Genomic DNA, 17,161 nt, shown 5'->3' with positions numbered 1-17,161 from the left:
AGTATTGTGATGTATTTTCAGAGTGAAATGGAATACTGAAGGAGTAAAATAAAGGGTGTGGCTTATTTTTTCCCCACTGCAAATTGATTGGATCTAGAAAAGAAGGCACAGCAGACTGACAGTTGGAGCGGATGTTCAGCCCAAGCCTGTACTTCCCCTCTACATTCATTCTAGAGGGGAAATACATTTTCAAATTTTAATTAAAGATTAAAAAGAAAACAGTTTTTAGTGGATTAACCTGCATGGAGGAACTGTTTAACACAAGCCTTGTAATGTACGGTAACAAAATAAATAGGGTCAATTTTGATTTCATGCAGACTTCGATAAGAAATGTTTCTTGAGCACCAAATCAGCATACAAAAAAAAAAAAAAAAAAAGTTTAAAAATCACTTTTAAATTGTAATATTTCACAATAGTTTTCAGTTTTGGTGAGCGACGTCTTTTAAGAATATGAAAAAAATCTTACTGATGCCAAAGTTTTGAATGGTAGTGTAAATAAATAGTCTCAGAAATGCAGGTATGCATCTCTTTTCATTTGCAAATGTAATGTTTTTCTCCACCGCCCCCATTCATTGAGGTCCAGAAAGAGCACTGCAGCAGCAGTTTCTGTGTGGGCCTGGTAATTAGCCATGCTTTGCACTGTCAGAGACTGATGCTTTCACCTGTCCTTGTCTGCGTGTGAGGGGGAAGTCGGAAACCTCCGGAGGTAATTGAGAGAGGCCTGAGAGTGAAATCGGAGCCCGTTACGGAGACAGACCCAGTTCCTGTTGTGTTTGGTCTCAGGTTTGGTTTGATTATGTGAACAGCAAGAACACGACTCTGTTCCTAATCCCCATCTCTACATCCCCTCTTCCATTCTCTCTCTAGTTACCTGGAGAAGAGCAGCTGCACCATGTCCACCAGCGTGTGCTCAGCTGACTTTCTCAGCAGCTCTGTCATGAGAAAAGAGCGAAACCAGAAAAAACAGAGAAAGAAAAGGAAATGTTAGTCAAGAGGACAAGAGCAGCACCTCAGGGGCTCAGAGTCCAGACTCTGTTTGGTCAGGATTAGAGCAGGGTTTATCACAGTCCTAAGAGCACAGGAGGCAGATTCACATTTTGAGCAGGACAAGAGTTGGTATATACAGCAATATTTAGATTTACAGAAAATGCTTTTATCCAAAGCGATTTACAGTGCACCAGTGTTGGGGAAAGTTACTTTTAAAAGTAATGCATTACAATATTGCATTACTAACTAGTAAACTAATTGCGTTACATAGATAATTTTTGTGGAAATGCATTGCATTACTTTTGGGTTACATTTTACTCACCTGGGCTGGGCTTGCTTTTTTATTAATAAAAAAAAGTTTTGGCAAATGTAAAGGCCCCTTTACACCAGTGGTTGGTTGAATTGGATTATTAAAGGTCTGCGGCAAAGTCAATGGTTAATAAAGTGAGATTAAACACATAAACCCCCGGTTTCACAGACAAAGCTTAAGCCTAGTCCCAGAATAAAATGCATGTTTGAGTTGTTTTAACTTAAAGCAACTTACACCGACATATCTTAAAATACGTCAGTGCCACTGTTTTGTCTCAAGAGGCACACCAGTAATGTTTTTTCTAAGGCACGTTTATAAAAGCTACTTAAATGTCCTAATTGAACTAATGGCTAATCCTGACTTAATCTAAGCCCTGTCTGTGAAACCTGGCCAAAGTATATTTATATTATTTAACATATTTAATTATTGCAGGTTTCTGTAATATTCTGAGTTTGCATTTTACTGTTTTTATCCATTTTGAGGAATACGGAAACTGTTTTTGCGTAAGTGAGATGAGTAAATGCATGCTCACATTTAGTCTAGAACTACAGTAACCATCATGTTCACACAGTGCACACAACACCTCCGCAATTACTCCTGATTTCTCTCAACATGGGGAAAGAGGTGTCAGTCAATAAATGGGAAAACAAAGTAACTTGCATTAAGTATTTGAAAAAGTAACTCAGATATTCTGTTTAAATTTAAAAGTAATGCATTACTTTACTTGTCACTTGAAAAAAGTAATCTGATTTCGTAACTTGCATTACCCCCAACATTGCACTGCACTTAAGGTATAGATTTTTCCATGGGAATCAAACCCATGACCTTGGCATTGCTAGAGTCATGCTCTACCAGTTGAGATGGTATAGAAAAGTGAAAAACAAAGAAATTCAAAAAGGACATTCTTTTTATAGTCCTCACTTAATTTCACTTACCACTTAATCTCATTTCAAAGCATATTCGGAAACAGGACTGCATGATCTCACAAACGGACTCATTGGTAAGATGGGCTCCAACTGGAGTCAGCAGCAAAGTCCTTAAAACCTGGAAATAAAAATAATAAAGAAAATGGATGCATTTATGACTAGTATGTAGTACTGATTTATCAGATTCATTATCTGATTCCCCTGATTCTTGTGAGTTTTAATATGATGTGATTTTACAAGCACAAATATTATTTATTATTTATTATACATAGATTCCTGTTCAAAAGTTTGGGGTCAGTAAGTTTTTTTTTGTTTGTTTTTTAAAGAAATTAATACTTTTATTCAGCAAGGATGCATTAAATTGATCAAACATGACCATAAAGACATGTATATTATTACAAAAAATTATTACAAAAAATGCTGCTCTTTTGAAATTTTCATTCATCAAAGAATCCTGATAAAAATGTATCAAGGTTTACACAAATGTTTTCAAAATTGATAATAACAAATAATGTTTCTTGAGTAGCAGCAAATCAGCATATTAGAATGATTTCTGAAGGATTGTGTGACAATGAAGACTGGAGCAATGATGCTGAAAATTCAGCTGTCATTACAGGAATAAATAATATTTTACAATATTGCTGTTTTTATTGCATTTTTTGCTCAAATAAATGCAGCCTTGGTGAGCAGAAGAGACTAATATTATATATATATATATATATATATATATATATATATATATAAAAACATTAATATTACCGACCCGATATTTATAATTTGTTTAATTATTTTAATTAACATTTATTTATAATTTAAAAAATATTTTTATTAAATTAACCATTTGTAAGCACCACCAGTCTGTGTGATTGAAAATGTGTTACCTGAAGGATTTTCATCAGTACAACCTCATCACTCGCGGGGTCTGTGCCCACGAATCTTGCATGTGTGACGGCGTCGGCCATGTTCTCGATGCCCTCTGCTGCCCCTTCATGATTGGCATCTGTGAAGGACAGGGATGGCGAAATTTAAAACAAACTAAAAATATCCTAATATATTCCCCCTCACTCTCTCATTAATGCTCCTGATTCTCTGCCAGATAAGTTGTACATGGGTCATAATGACATGACCATGGTTACATGATTAATCTTACACAATTAACCTGGTCACCAGTTCAGCCCCCACATCACTATCAACTGACCACGCTCCATGTGAAGAGCACCAAACTGCCATCTGACATCTAATCACCAGATGTGTGCGCTTTTGTGGACGGCCTGGTAAATTGGCTGTCTAGGCAACGATGTTTTGAAACCCAAGTAGGGCCAGATAGCAGGCTGGAGCCAGGCTGCTTTTTCTTTCCCATCGCCTTTAAAGAGCATTTCATTAACTAATAAGTGCAGGCTGCCTGGGGAGGAAGCCGGGGCAGTGACTGCAGGTAAAGCCTTGACACAAGAGTGCATTCCACTTATTAGCAGGCAAATAACACACAGAGAGAGGGAGAAAGAGACTGAGACACGGGACAGCCTTTACTCTGAACTCTGAGTAAGCACCAGCATGGTTATTAAGGTCTAGAGAAGGGATTCAAATCACCAAACTCTTTAATAATTGCCCAGTGATTGAATAGACGGGCAATACACTTGTTGAAGTAGAAATCTGAGGATCATTTCTATTACCATTATGCTAAATGTTGCCACATAGTTAGGGTTGGACATTTATTCCAATCATTTTATGCTTTACCACCATGTGATATTCAGAAGAAAGATGGAGGAAGAGCTTGTGTGGTGCGGAGCCTCCACTAAACCCCGCCCTCTTGTTACTACATGTTATATATACACATATGAAGAGTTCAGATGCAAAAACCTCCAAGTCTACTTGCGAAATCCTGTCATTGCCACTGTAACGATTTATATATATATATATATATATATATATATATATATATATATTATTATGTCATAATTGAGCAAAACATGGTCAGGTCAAAGTGTCTGAATAATTTTTGGTTCCAAATTTATCATCAATTTTACTGGTAGTCCACTGTATGAAGAATTTTTGGGTATAATATGTCACAGTTTACTTTATTTTGCTATCCTCACTTACATAAATTAACTATAGTGTCCTGAACCCACTAGTAAAAATATACCAGAAATATCAAAAACATCTGAATAATTTTCGGTTTGACTGTATAACTATATTCAGAATATTGCATGACCTCCCGTACTGTACCCAATTGCTTAATTTGATCACCAGGTATGTGGTACATGACAAAAGAGCTGAACTTTCCCAGATTTACATCAGGATCCCCCCTCTTTTTTTTTTTTTTTTTTTTTTTTTTTTTTTTACATAAATGACTGTTAGCTTTCTGACATGGCACAATGACTGAGCAACTAAATTTCGAGTGAAAATCTGCGAGCGATCGCAAGTGAACTGAACAGCAATGAAGAGGCAAGCCCACAAAAAACACAGGACCCCCTTCCAAACAGCCCATCTCCACGGAAACAAGAGCCATAGTCTATTCAGCACAACATCAGAAGTCATCTAAAATACTAATCCTCACTTGGCAAGGTCTACACAGCCAAGCGGGAGAGTCATTGTTGAAATAACTGAAGTCTGGGTGGGGCTGGAGGGTCTTTGTGCATGTGTATGAGAGTATCAAAGAGATTCAAACAGCTGTTGTGTACTAAAAGGTTAAGTAAAAGTACATTCAGACACCAGGGTGTCCCTTAAGTGAAAGAACTGCTCATAGCAGGAAAGGGTGCGTGTGTTAACGCTGAAACCAGGCGTGCATGGGCGCCAGTCTGGCTCTTTCAGCCAAAAAAAAAAAAAAAAAATTATATACATACACACTCCTAAAAATGCATTTACAAGTTTCCTACAAAACTCATCAATATAATATTGTATTGTCCAGTTCCTCTGCACAAAATGAATTGTGTTTTAGGGTGTATCACAGTGAACTAACACTTTTTTTAAATGACCAACTTTCTAACTCAAAACAAGGTACGATCTGAAAAGCACATTTCCAAACACTCCACGTACATTGGTGGGAGTGTGTGTGCTGGCTGTCATAGTTTTTAGAGGGATAAGTGGCTGTGTAAGTGAGCCTTTGGTTTGAGTACCGGCCTGGGAAAAAGAAGAGTGGGAAAGGGAGAGTGGGAAAAGTGGGATCTGGATATCTGTCAATACGTCCGTCCCCCCGAGCCCACCGACCTCAGGCCTGAGATTGAGGGGAATTAGCCTCACCAAACAGATTCATGGAGAGTGAGTGTGTGTGTGTTTGGTGACAGTGAGACCTCCCAGTGTGCCATAAGGGCTCAGGTCTCACTGTACACCGTTAAGAGGGAACAACAGCAGGGAAGTCCTGGTGCGTTTGACTGATAAAAATCACATGTTGTGACTCTTGCCGAGCAAAGCTAAAATGCCCCTTTACTTAAAGAAACAGAAAAAGAAAAAGTGTTTGATGTAATTGGTCAGCCTAAACCAAAATTACAAGCAGGAGATATTGTCACAACTACGATGTACTGACATTGGAGAGGTGAATGACTAAGAATTCCCTATGGGGACCAACATAAAGTGTACCAAAGATCACTGCATTTATGTGTCTGGCCAATAGATGGCAGTATTCTGTCTCTGTACAGAAACTGCAGTGAGTTGAACAGTCACTATCAATACTATTCCTGGGACAAGCAACTCTCTTCTGTACATTGTAGAGGACATATGGGTTTTTGTCAAGACTATACATCAAGGCATACTAGGCTTATCAGAAATAACAATTGTAAAAAAAAATATTTTCATCTATAAAACAAGAAAAGCCACAGGTATATGATGATTTTAAAATTTTGAATACACATCTGAGGAATGATTCAAAGCTTGCAGGGCAAACAAAGGTGAATAGGGTAAAAACGAGATAATATTCCTATGAAATACCAGATATTCTGTTTAAGCTACAAGTATTATTATTTTTGTTGTTGTTGCATTTACAAGTTTCCTCCAAAACTTATCAATACAGTATTGTATTTATACATATTATCCAAATACAATTCTTATATGAATATGTAAATGAGTATTATGTCTATATACAAATGTATTAGCAAGAAAATATTATATAAGAACAAAAATAAATATACCGTAATGTCTTGCTTATTGTAGTTGAGAACATATGTGCATAGCTTGCCAGGGTTCTGAGCAGAACCAGAAAATCTGAACATATCACACCAGTCCTCAGGTCTTTGCACTGGCTTCCAGTTGCATTCAGAAATGATTTTAAAGTACTATTACTTGTTTATAAATCACTTAATGGCCTAGGACCTCAATACATGATTGCTGATATGCTCACGGATATAAACCCTCATATAAACCCAACAGATCACTCAGATCATTAGGATAACAAGTCAGTTAGAAATACCAAGGGTTCACTTAAAGCGAGGCGAGTCCACTTTTAGCCATTATGCCACCCGTAGCTGGAATCAGCTTCCAGAAGAGATCATATGTGCTCCAACAGTAGCCACATTCAAATCCAGACTCAAAACACATCTGTTTAGCTGTGCATGAGCACTTTATTCAGCAAGGACAATATATATTGAATGAGCACTGTGCTACTGTACGTCTGACTTATTTTATTATTTCCTCTTTTTATAAAGCAATTTTTTTAAATCAACTGTAATGTCGTATTCTTTGTTTTTATTGTCATTCTTATTTCCTATGCACTTGCTGTGATTATTTTATGATTTTCTTTTTTAAATCCTTTTTATGTAAAGCACTTATATAAATTAACTTGCCTTGCCTAGTTTGGTTCAGGTATATTGATGTGAAGTTGAGAAAACATGTATTTCCTACATTTAAGGTATTAGTTTTATAGACTGAAAGGCTAAAGTTATGAATTAGCCAGAAACTGTGATTTACGTCCCAATGGTGACACAATAAAATACAAATTAAACAAAACAAATAAATAAATACGTAATATTATTAGTCCACATTTTTATTTTATTTTATTACTTTATTTTTTACCGGTTCTCAGGAGTGTAAGGTTAGACTTCAGCATCTCACCCACACAAACCATACTATAAAACCATATCTGAGATATATGAAGAGTCAGAGATCAATTATAGTCTATACCCAAAATCCAAAGTTAAGACCCCTGCATCAAAGTGAGTTGTGAATCAATCAGAGCTGTTAATGTAAGACCTATAGTGTGGCTGTACTGTATGTCTATGGAATGCTAATTGGGAGTAATGATAATGTCACTCTTCATGGCAGATTAGAGCAGTCTGAATGAGCATAACCCATCAGTCAGCACACAGCCTCTCACATACCTAAAGGTCATTTAATCACACACTCATACGAGTGCATTAATATGTCACGCTCGTCAGGGGTGCTCACCTGGGATTAGCACAGCTCTGTGCGTGTGAGACAGAGAGAAGAAAAATAAATGTGTGCGAGAAAGTGTTGAAGCTCTACTGGGAAAGAAAAGAGTACATTCTGTATGTTACTGAGAAAAAAACAAAAAACAAACAAAAAAAAACAGACAGCCCAAATACATGCTGCAGTGCATTGTATTTCAATTCAGTATTAGCATAACCTGAACGAATATTAAGCCAATAATGTCTCAAAAAACTAGCACACTAAATTGCTTTGGGGAAAAAAAAAAAAAAAAAAAAAAGACATTTACAGCCAGGTGTGCTGCTGCAAGTACTGTTTGACAGCATGACTGACTCTGTACTAAAGGAAATGCATGTGTGACTACTACAAGTAAAGAGGTCCAAGGTTTGGAGATCTACAGTGCAGGTTGCCATAGAAACCCTTCCTGAAGAGATGCTGTTATCGTGGGGGATTAGGAACAAGGGTGCATCTGGGGTGACAGTAGTCGATCTGTGTGTCCGTGTCTATTGCATTCCAATGGAAAACTACTGTATATAATCAACTTCTGATGAAAACTGCAATTTAGATATTACTTATACAATGGAGTTTACCAATAGCGAAGGTCTTTCTGTTTTGCTTTTTTGGCCTTTTTTAATGTATATAAAATTATATAGTACAGAATCTTAATTATGTCTTCTATATTATGTCTCTGTCTTGGTTTTAAGGCATACCTTTGCTTTTGTTTTAGATTTTTCAAAATGCTGAAACTTTATTTCCATGTTTCCACGTTTAAGATATTTATTTCTAGAATTAATGTTTAATGTAGGAAAAAAAAAAAAAGTGTATCTAAATCTCACATATCCACTGATTCTGGAAACGGCTCTGTACTGTATCATGTTATGAGTTTGAGCACCTGTAACATCTGTACAACCATCCTTCAGTTTTGCAAACCATACAGCTGCGTGACAAGTGCTGACATAGTGGGGATTTTTTTCGAACAACTGACTAGTTATGGGAGGGGGAAGAAAAACTAGAGATGGCTTGTATCTTGAACAGGGTGCTGGTTTCACACTTTGAACTGGCAGCATCTGGCCATATTTCCCTAACAAGGAAGAGGACAGTGTGTGCCGATCACAACTGCTGCAAAACAAGCTCTCAATGACCACATCCAGGGCTTGACATTAACAACCGCCAACCCTCCAAATGCGGGTGGATTTCAGCAGTGGCGTGTAACGCACTTTGGGCAGGTTAAATATATATAAAATATATACATTTTTCAAATGTAGTCTTTTAAAAAGGCTTCTGAAAGTGCAATGTAGTGCTGTCAAAAATAACGATTTTTCGATATATATCGATACTGAAAATATTGGGATGAATACTCAAATTGTTTTTCCCCCGCAAAATATACACAATACCAGCTGCACTTGCTCGCTCTCTCATCTCTCCAACAGCGAGTTGACACACAAACCCAGGTGTACTTGGTTTCATTTGCTCCGGATGAATACTGTCGATGTTACAGAGCTTAAATTTCAGCGTGGGATTGCGCATATTGTGCATAATAATTTAACTTATTCCCGCAGATTTTGTGCTCACGCCCAAAGTGCGCACGCATAAAGCCGCCTCTCAGTACTAAATTGAGTTTGCTGCTTATTGCACTTAAACAGTCAAATACACACAAAATAATGTCAAAATGTTGGTCTGTTGAGTATTCACGTAAACACAATTAGTTATGTTTTAAGTGAACTTAAACAGTTGAGAAAGAAAACATATGTAACAGTATGGATCCGTCCATCAGGTCTTAAAGTGACAGCAACCTAATATACCTGCTGCCAAATTATGAGATAATATTAAAAATATACACTACCATTCAAAAATTTGGGGTAAGATTTTTAATGTTTTTGAAAAAAAGTCACTTATGTACAGAGCCCCACACATGACATGCAAAGAAATGCATGTTTTACTAATTCACTCCCATTTTAAGTAAATTGTGTGCACAATATAATAATTTTTTCCCTTGTTTTAGAGAAATCAAAATGAGTAAACAAATTAATTAAACGTGGCCACGATTTACTAAAACGGGGGAACGAGTTCTTAATTTATGACAGATGATAGATAGATAGACAGATAAAAAATAAATAAAAACTTACCTATAAGGCCATATGATAAGAACTTGTTGACCGATGTGAGAGCAAGGCCTGTGATTGGTCCAGTTGTGTCCTCTGAGCGGATCACCTCCAGGAAAGGTCTAAGAAACACATTGGGTTCCACATCGGAAAGATCTAGAATTACAAAAGACAAGTCTCTAGGTCAGATGAAAGCAATTCAACCTACTGACATAAACACATGATGAATAAGATACTAGTCAGTTACTATTTTCAGCGTGTAGGACAAATTATTCAATTGCTAAAAATAATTACGCTCTTTATAAATCATTGGCATATGCATGAACAATGATTTATAAGACGTGTGTCATGACATTACGAACCTGTGTTGCATACATGTGCAAAAGATGCAATAGGACAGAACGGTACAGCCAGGGAGCGGGTTAAGAGAGGGCTGTTTCTTATTCACCTTGGCAGAGCGGAGTATCTTATTACAACTCTGTTTCCAAAAGCTCTTGTTTAAAGCAGCTGTGTAGGATGTAGGATTTAGCATTAATGAAAATGACTGAACTCGTCGGGGTGGGAGGACTCTGCTGCTAGTCTGCTGAAGTAACAGCTGCTGGGAAAATTAAAGCCTCTCTCTCATCATTAGGGATGATACCGCTTTTTAGAAACAGAGTAAGAGTAGTATTTCCCAGTATCAATACATGTATTTTTAGTAATGCTACAATTATTAGGTAAAGTGAGATTGATGATTTGAGGGTAGAAGGCTTAATATTTTCATAATTCAACTCTCTCACCACAGATTTGTTCTGGGTAATCGTCAGCAAGGATGAACAATGAATGGTACATGCAAATAATAAAATGAAAAATAAATAGTTTTTCAAAATGGAAGAAAAAAAAAATGCTTCAGGATCTTATGTTGTTGATGTCAAAGGCTGTGCGTCTGCTCAAACCATACAGTATTTTGGTTCATCTTGTTCGAAACATTCCAAATGAAGATAATAAAAAAATAAAAAATAAAATACAACCAAGATTATTTTATTATTCTTCTGTTGCCCAGTTCAGACTACACGATTTTAGTCTGTTAGCATCTCTCATTTTTTTTTTCGGTCTTCCACGACGGGTTCTGTCAAATCTGTGACATTGACCAATAGGAGCACAGAAGCTCTTCCATACACAGCTTTCAAATATGCCGAAACGAAAGCGCTGCAAACAAAAATATGTGACTTCTGTAACTGCAACATAATCTGATGAAAAAACTTCTGTTGTGGCAACCGGAAAAGTAAAATTTCTGGATTCGATGTCACAACGTAACTTTGTGCCGTTGCCGGTTAGTAATTATGACAATGTGGCAACATGACTGATCAATAGTTGTGTGTTGGTAATCAGTTGGTAATTTTTATTATTTATTTATTTTTCTATGGACGGACATGCAGTAGTTTGACCTAATTTATGTCCTCATTTGCCCAAACTAATTTAAAGACTATTTCAACAGCTGCGAATAACGAATGCAGACTCAAAATTAATTCAGTTAATTTATTTTGAAAAACACAAAAATGAACAATAAAATACACTCAAAGTATTAATAAAACCACAGGAAATACAGCAAAACATGAATGAAAGCATTCAAGGCGTTCTGTGCTGAGCATCACTATAAACAGATATGCTATGCTAGCATAACATTTCTAAGAAGACATTTCAGATGAATAAGGAAAGATACCACAATATTAACAAAAGTACTTAAAGTAGACTGCGGGTAATGTTACTTATCTGATGCAGTTGTTGAACTTTTGCACGAAGAGTCAATAGTATTGGTGCAATGGAGGTAAGATTCAAAGAGCTTTTGCAGTAATCCTGTCTTTTATGATGTTTTCTCGAGGGACTACCACAATACTGTGCCCTTCGTGCAATCTAGGAACGTGTCCACGTCAGTTTCTCTTTCTTTCTGGGGTTTTTCTGACAAGAAATCCAGTGCAAAACCCGCTTCGGTAGCCATTACTTGTTTACACTCACAACGCCTGTCAGTCGATAGTTTCACCGTTAATGACGGCAAGTGATAACGCGTAGTCTGACATATTTTTTGTCTACAACATGACAAGATCGCATAATCTGACACAGTGACTATCATAACAGACAAAAATATTGTGTAGTCTGAACCCGGCATAAGGCCTCTAAACTATCAACATGATCAAAACCTGCTAAAAAACCTGTTGTACACATACTACATGACTTCTGTCACCTGATTGATAGTTATACTGTTTTGTAGAAAGTTAAAGGCCTTTTGGTTTAATTCTACAAATTCACCTTAGGTTGTGTAAAAAGTAAAAGTAAGAATAATTTTTATATTGTTAGCAACATTTCAAGATGAACACTTACTGGACTTAAGCAACTTAGATTTACTTCATACATCATTTTTTAGATGTATCAAATATAAAAAATAAAAAAAAACATGCAAACTTTCAAAAAAAAAAAAATACATGAGAGAAAGACATTTATAAGACATTTATAAAACAAAAACTCACGTTACAAACTTTGTCATAGTAATACTGATAAATGACTATTGTGCATTTGTATGTATGCTGCATGTTATTGGTTTTTAGCATAAAAACATTAGCCCAGTATCCAATAGAGATACTACCAGATTATATAGTTGGGCAGCCCTCCTTATACTATACTAAAAGAGCATAAAATGTGCTTATATTAAGGTTGAAAAATCAAATACATTCTGCACAGTGCGTCCCATACGGTAATTCCTGATGAGAACAGCAGAGGCCAAGAAGTAAACGGCCAGTTGCACGATACAAATTTAGGCCTGCAGCTCCTAGTTTATATTGATGAGCTTTTATAAAAAATAAGCCGAGTCCACCACACATAAAGCCTTAATCTAACAGAGCCAACAAAACACAGCTGCAGCCGAGGATGCAACATACTTCATTATCTTCGCCGAGCTCTTTATTTGTGGATGGGAAAGCACCTCGGGCCAATCCACCCGGGCGCGGGGAACAGCCCCTCTGAGAACGCCGGCGAGAGGGGGGCGAGGGTTACAAAATACAAACCAGGTAAAATAACAATGGAAAAATTAGTGGAGTCACGAAAACCTGCTGCGAGTGTCGAGCCGAGGCGCAGCTTGCCATAGCAATACTAGGCGGATTAGGGTTCCCCCGAACAGCTACTTTGACGCAAAAAAACAACTTGTGACTTCAAAGCCAGAGTCGAGCCTCAGCCAATTTTACAGAGCGCACATATGACTGCTGAGTATTAGCTTGTGATATCTAATACGCCTGCGGCTTGTTTGGAGATAAAATATTAAATCATTTGAAAATTTCCACACTTTGTCTTATCCACAGCCAGGTTGCTTCTAGACTCCCTTCCAAAAGCAAATCTTCTGTTGCGCACTTTCTTTGGGGAACTTGATGTTTTCTTTGTATTCTCATGGGGGAAAAGCTCAGTAATGCTCCATTCCTACAGTGAAAACTCTTTGACGGTGCTGCAGTATCTGATAACAAGGGTCTCAAGTGCTTACCACTTAACCCAAGTTCACGAAAAGCCAAAGAAATCGTGGACGGCAGAAGAATAACAAAAGTTACTTTGAAATCAAGTCGAAGAAACAGTCGCGAAGCTTCGAAAACACAGGACAAAACAACTCTGCTGTTAACGCGTTTCATCAAACCCAGAAACTTTTAAAGGTGGGCTTAGACTATATTACTTTACAGTGGAAGAGAGAGTCTGGAGTGAGGTGGCGGCGTTGAAGGGAGAGGGATCTCAAATGAATCTGTCAATAGAAGCTAATAAAGTCTTCATCAAAGGCGATCACCCCATAAGTGCCACCTTCACTGCAGCTAGTCTCTCAGATTGGAGAACTCAATTGTGTTGTATTGATCCGGCCGGCCATCGGCAGCCCGTCATTCTGCCTCCCCCCACGTGCGGCAATCTTCTTAAATAAAGGCTAAATATGACTCGGTACTTCAGAGCAATCTCCGGGGCCACGCAGGGAAATAAAGAAATTGAGGTGTTGGACCATGATGGTGAGACAATCACACAGTAACCAGAGTGACCTCTGTGTGACATTGGCCAAAATAAAAAAGGGATTAAAGTCGGTCACCCATCCATGTATGCTCCGGCTAAGGGTTTTGAGTCTCCAAGTATGTGCGTGTCCTTGGAGAACAAGCTCCGAGAATTGAGCAACGGCACGGCACGGCTCCTAACAATCTCCCTTAAGATTCAATTGTGCCTGTACATAACTAGCAGAGGAGCTGTTAGCAAAAACAGAGGCTATGGCTCATTTCCATGATATTTACTGCTTAATAATGCACAAATACGGCATTTCCATTGTATTTCAAGCTTTGGAAAATATCAAGTTTTCCCACCGCACTGGAAACTGTGCAATGGTCTGTTCCGTTGTGCTCGCTGTAGGTCTAAAGTCTGATGAGTGGACGGAGTCTGGTTTAACAGCCGGCCTGTGTAGCCGAGTGTAACTGGTACCTCCGCAAATATCCCTGGACCCTCAGGCCCCTGGGAGCACCTAGAGGAGAAGATGCCGCCGCCACACATTACACATGCACATCAATTGGCACTGGTGCAGAAAGAGCTTAAAACAGAGCACAGTTTAAGCGGTTGAGGGTCTGAGCTATAAATGTTCACAACAGCAGAGCAATGTCGAGAACAGCATTAAAAAAAAAAAAAAAAAAAAAAAAAAAAACACATTAAAACAGTGTTGCACTGATTTAAATGCATCCTGAAGAGCAACTAAAGCAGGTCTTTTAATCGCACTGAGCTTCCAACCAGAATTCAGATTCAAAAATATATATTTGTGTTAAGAAATGAAAATTAACCCTGTCTATTTTCTAAAAGCATGATATAGATCTAATTGTGAACAATTTATTTATGCGTATGCAACTTTAGGTTCTTTATTTTACTGTGCCCTTTGCTTTTAAGACCCTTAATACTATGAATAAAAACAAATAAAATCAAACTCTTTCAACTGTTACTGAGGAAAATAAGAGTATAAAGAGTATGTAGTTCAGTCAGTGTTTTCAATCTGTTTTGAATGACGCCAGACTTTACACTTTTTTTTTTTTTTTATGCATTTGGCAGACATGAATAATATTTTTATATTAGACATTTTAATTGTATTTATTTAAAAAAAAAATGACGTTTTTAATTTTATTTTTATTTATCGTTTATTATTTTAAATTCAATACATTTTATTTTATTTATTATTTAAGTAATAATTTATAATTTATATAATTTGTATATTTTATAAATCCATCAAGCTCCAAATAAAAGTAGTACAGTGGATTATTTAAAAAAAAATAGTCATTACCACTAACTTATTTAAAATATAAGACCTTTTTGTTGAATTTACAGCAAAAATAACTGTATTGTGACATTTGTACCATGATATAAATGTGATAGTGATAACATTAACATTTTGATATGCCACCCACTCCTATACAATATACAGCATTTGTAGGTGATTAGAGACTTGAATATTGTTCTACATTCACAGGAATTAAAAATAAAATAGAGGATCAAAACTACCCAAATGATCGAGTATCCAGTTTCCTAAACTGTTTGAGATTTCCCCCGTAGTAAATGTAACTAAAGCATCACTGGCAGATCAACATTCCATAAGAGCCACGCTACACCACACAAACAAGAGGAGGCAATTTTCCACCAGGCTTTATAGACCTGTGTGTCTGTGCGTGTGTGTGTGTGTGTGTAGGACACAGCTATTCAGAGAAGCAAATGATCAGGCTACAGCAGCAGTGCTACAATACAAACAGTGGCTGACTCTCAGTACTAGACCTGCTGGGCCTTTGTGTTTGTTTAATTTAATCACAAAGGATGAATAACTTAATTTGTCAGACTGCTATGTCACATATTTTAGACAATTATACGGGCCAAGTGTCTTCTGTCAGACTGAAAACAGCTATGCTCTTTGCTTTACAAGTAGGGTTGTCACTGTATCAAAATTTCAGTAGTCGGTACAATACCAGTCAAATTTTGTGGTTCTTGGTACCAATTTCAGTACCACAGCAAAAACTATTTCATTAAGTACTTTTAAAAAATTGTCCCATTTTGTCTCGTCGTTGGTTATCACTGTCAATTATTGCAGTTTCCGATTTAATCGCGCATTTAAATACGGTTGTCAGTCCAGAAACTTTGCAGTGCAAACTAAACTTGTATTCAGATTGATCAGAGAGATCAGACCTTCTTTTATAATCACTAAGGCTGTCAATCTCTAAAGCACAAGCTCACTAAATCCTGCACTCCCGCGAAAACTCACGTTAAGATAAAAAAAAAGGTGTCTTAATTGTACAGGGAATCTCTTATTTACATCACGTTTACACTTTGTTGGTTATAATGAAAGGATTTACAAGCATGCGGCTCACGTTCAACAAAACAAAACCTTGCTCATTTTCAACGGTGTTAAGTGGATTCTGACTTGGTGACTAGCACCTCTGATAGGCCATAGCATTGACGTGCTCAACAGATATGATTGTGATTGGTTACAATGCTCAACTCTTGTAAAAACGCTGTAAATAGAAACCTTTGATGCTCAGAGAGCGCTCAAATAAACACGAACAAGAGCGTTTGAAAGCAGCGTCTTTCAGTGGGTATCGAATATACCCAGTACACTGTAGACCGGTACTGCAGAATTGCTGGAAAAGTCAACTTTTTTTTTTGAAGTACCGACTGGTACCAGTAGTACCAAGTACATTTGAATATATTGAATAGGGGTGGGTGATATACTGGTAGACATTTGTCAACCGGTAAGCTCAGGTGATGTTGCAGTGCTGCACAGTCCTGAAAGCTTATCATTTGCATGCGCTTTTAAGCATTGCTATTTAAAAACAAGTGATTTTAAACCACTGAAGCGCAATAAGCAGCGAAAGGGAACTAATTTCGGTATATGCGCGTGCTGTCTGAGAGATGGTTTCTGAGCGCTGTCTGAAAGATTTAAGCAAAAATAACTATATTGTGATATATATAATTATCGTAAAATAAAATGAATTATATTGTGATTTAAGATTTTGGTCATAACGCCCACTCCTAATAATGAATTAAATTATGTTTGGAAATTTGCGTAATATTTCTATACTATTTGAAAGAAAGAATAAATATATGTGCATCAAACCTTCCTGACCCACTCACTCCATTCAGACAAGCGCCAACTGAGACGCAATTGAGACACAGTTCACAAGCTCACAGTGAAAATTACCTCCAAACAAAACGACCCTCAGCCTACAAGGGTTGCGAATGGGGGCGAGCAGGGGAGGTGGGGGGTGGAGCATCCCGTGACCAAGCCAGCAGCCCAAAACCAAACACTGATGGTTATTGATCTGCTAGTGGAATTAGAGCCGGGTCTTTCCAGTAGCCTGCTCTAATGCTGCAAGAGATGGGACGAACTAACAAGGCCAGCACGGCTAAAGCAAACCCAGGGAGACTTCTCATCTCAGGCCCCAACCATAGCCTGA

General features: G+C 37.4%; 1 protein-coding gene across 9 annotated transcripts in view; it reads right to left on the bottom strand.

The window, feature by feature from the left end:
• gbf1 (golgi brefeldin A resistant guanine nucleotide exchange factor 1) overlaps window positions 1–17,161 on the bottom strand; it is an 84,132-nt gene that overhangs the window by 30,942 nt on the left and 36,029 nt on the right. For all 9 annotated transcript variants that reach the window (XM_051915906.1, XM_051915899.1, XM_051915900.1 and 6 more), the window contains exons 4-7: window positions 9,723–9,854; window positions 3,105–3,223; window positions 2,233–2,341; window positions 872–932 (exon numbers count right to left, since the gene is read on the bottom strand). In XM_051915906.1, coding sequence (XP_051771866.1) covers window positions 872–932; window positions 2,233–2,341; window positions 3,105–3,223; window positions 9,723–9,854 — 421 coding nt within the window. The remainder of the gene's footprint in view (window positions 1–871; window positions 933–2,232; window positions 2,342–3,104; window positions 3,224–9,722; window positions 9,855–17,161) is intronic.

Source organism: Ctenopharyngodon idella, chromosome 13, assembly GCF_019924925.1.
Source record: "Ctenopharyngodon idella isolate HZGC_01 chromosome 13, HZGC01, whole genome shotgun sequence".
Lineage (NCBI taxonomy): Eukaryota > Metazoa > Chordata > Actinopteri > Cypriniformes > Xenocyprididae > Ctenopharyngodon > Ctenopharyngodon idella.
This window is presented reverse-complemented; position numbering and strand designations above follow the sequence as displayed.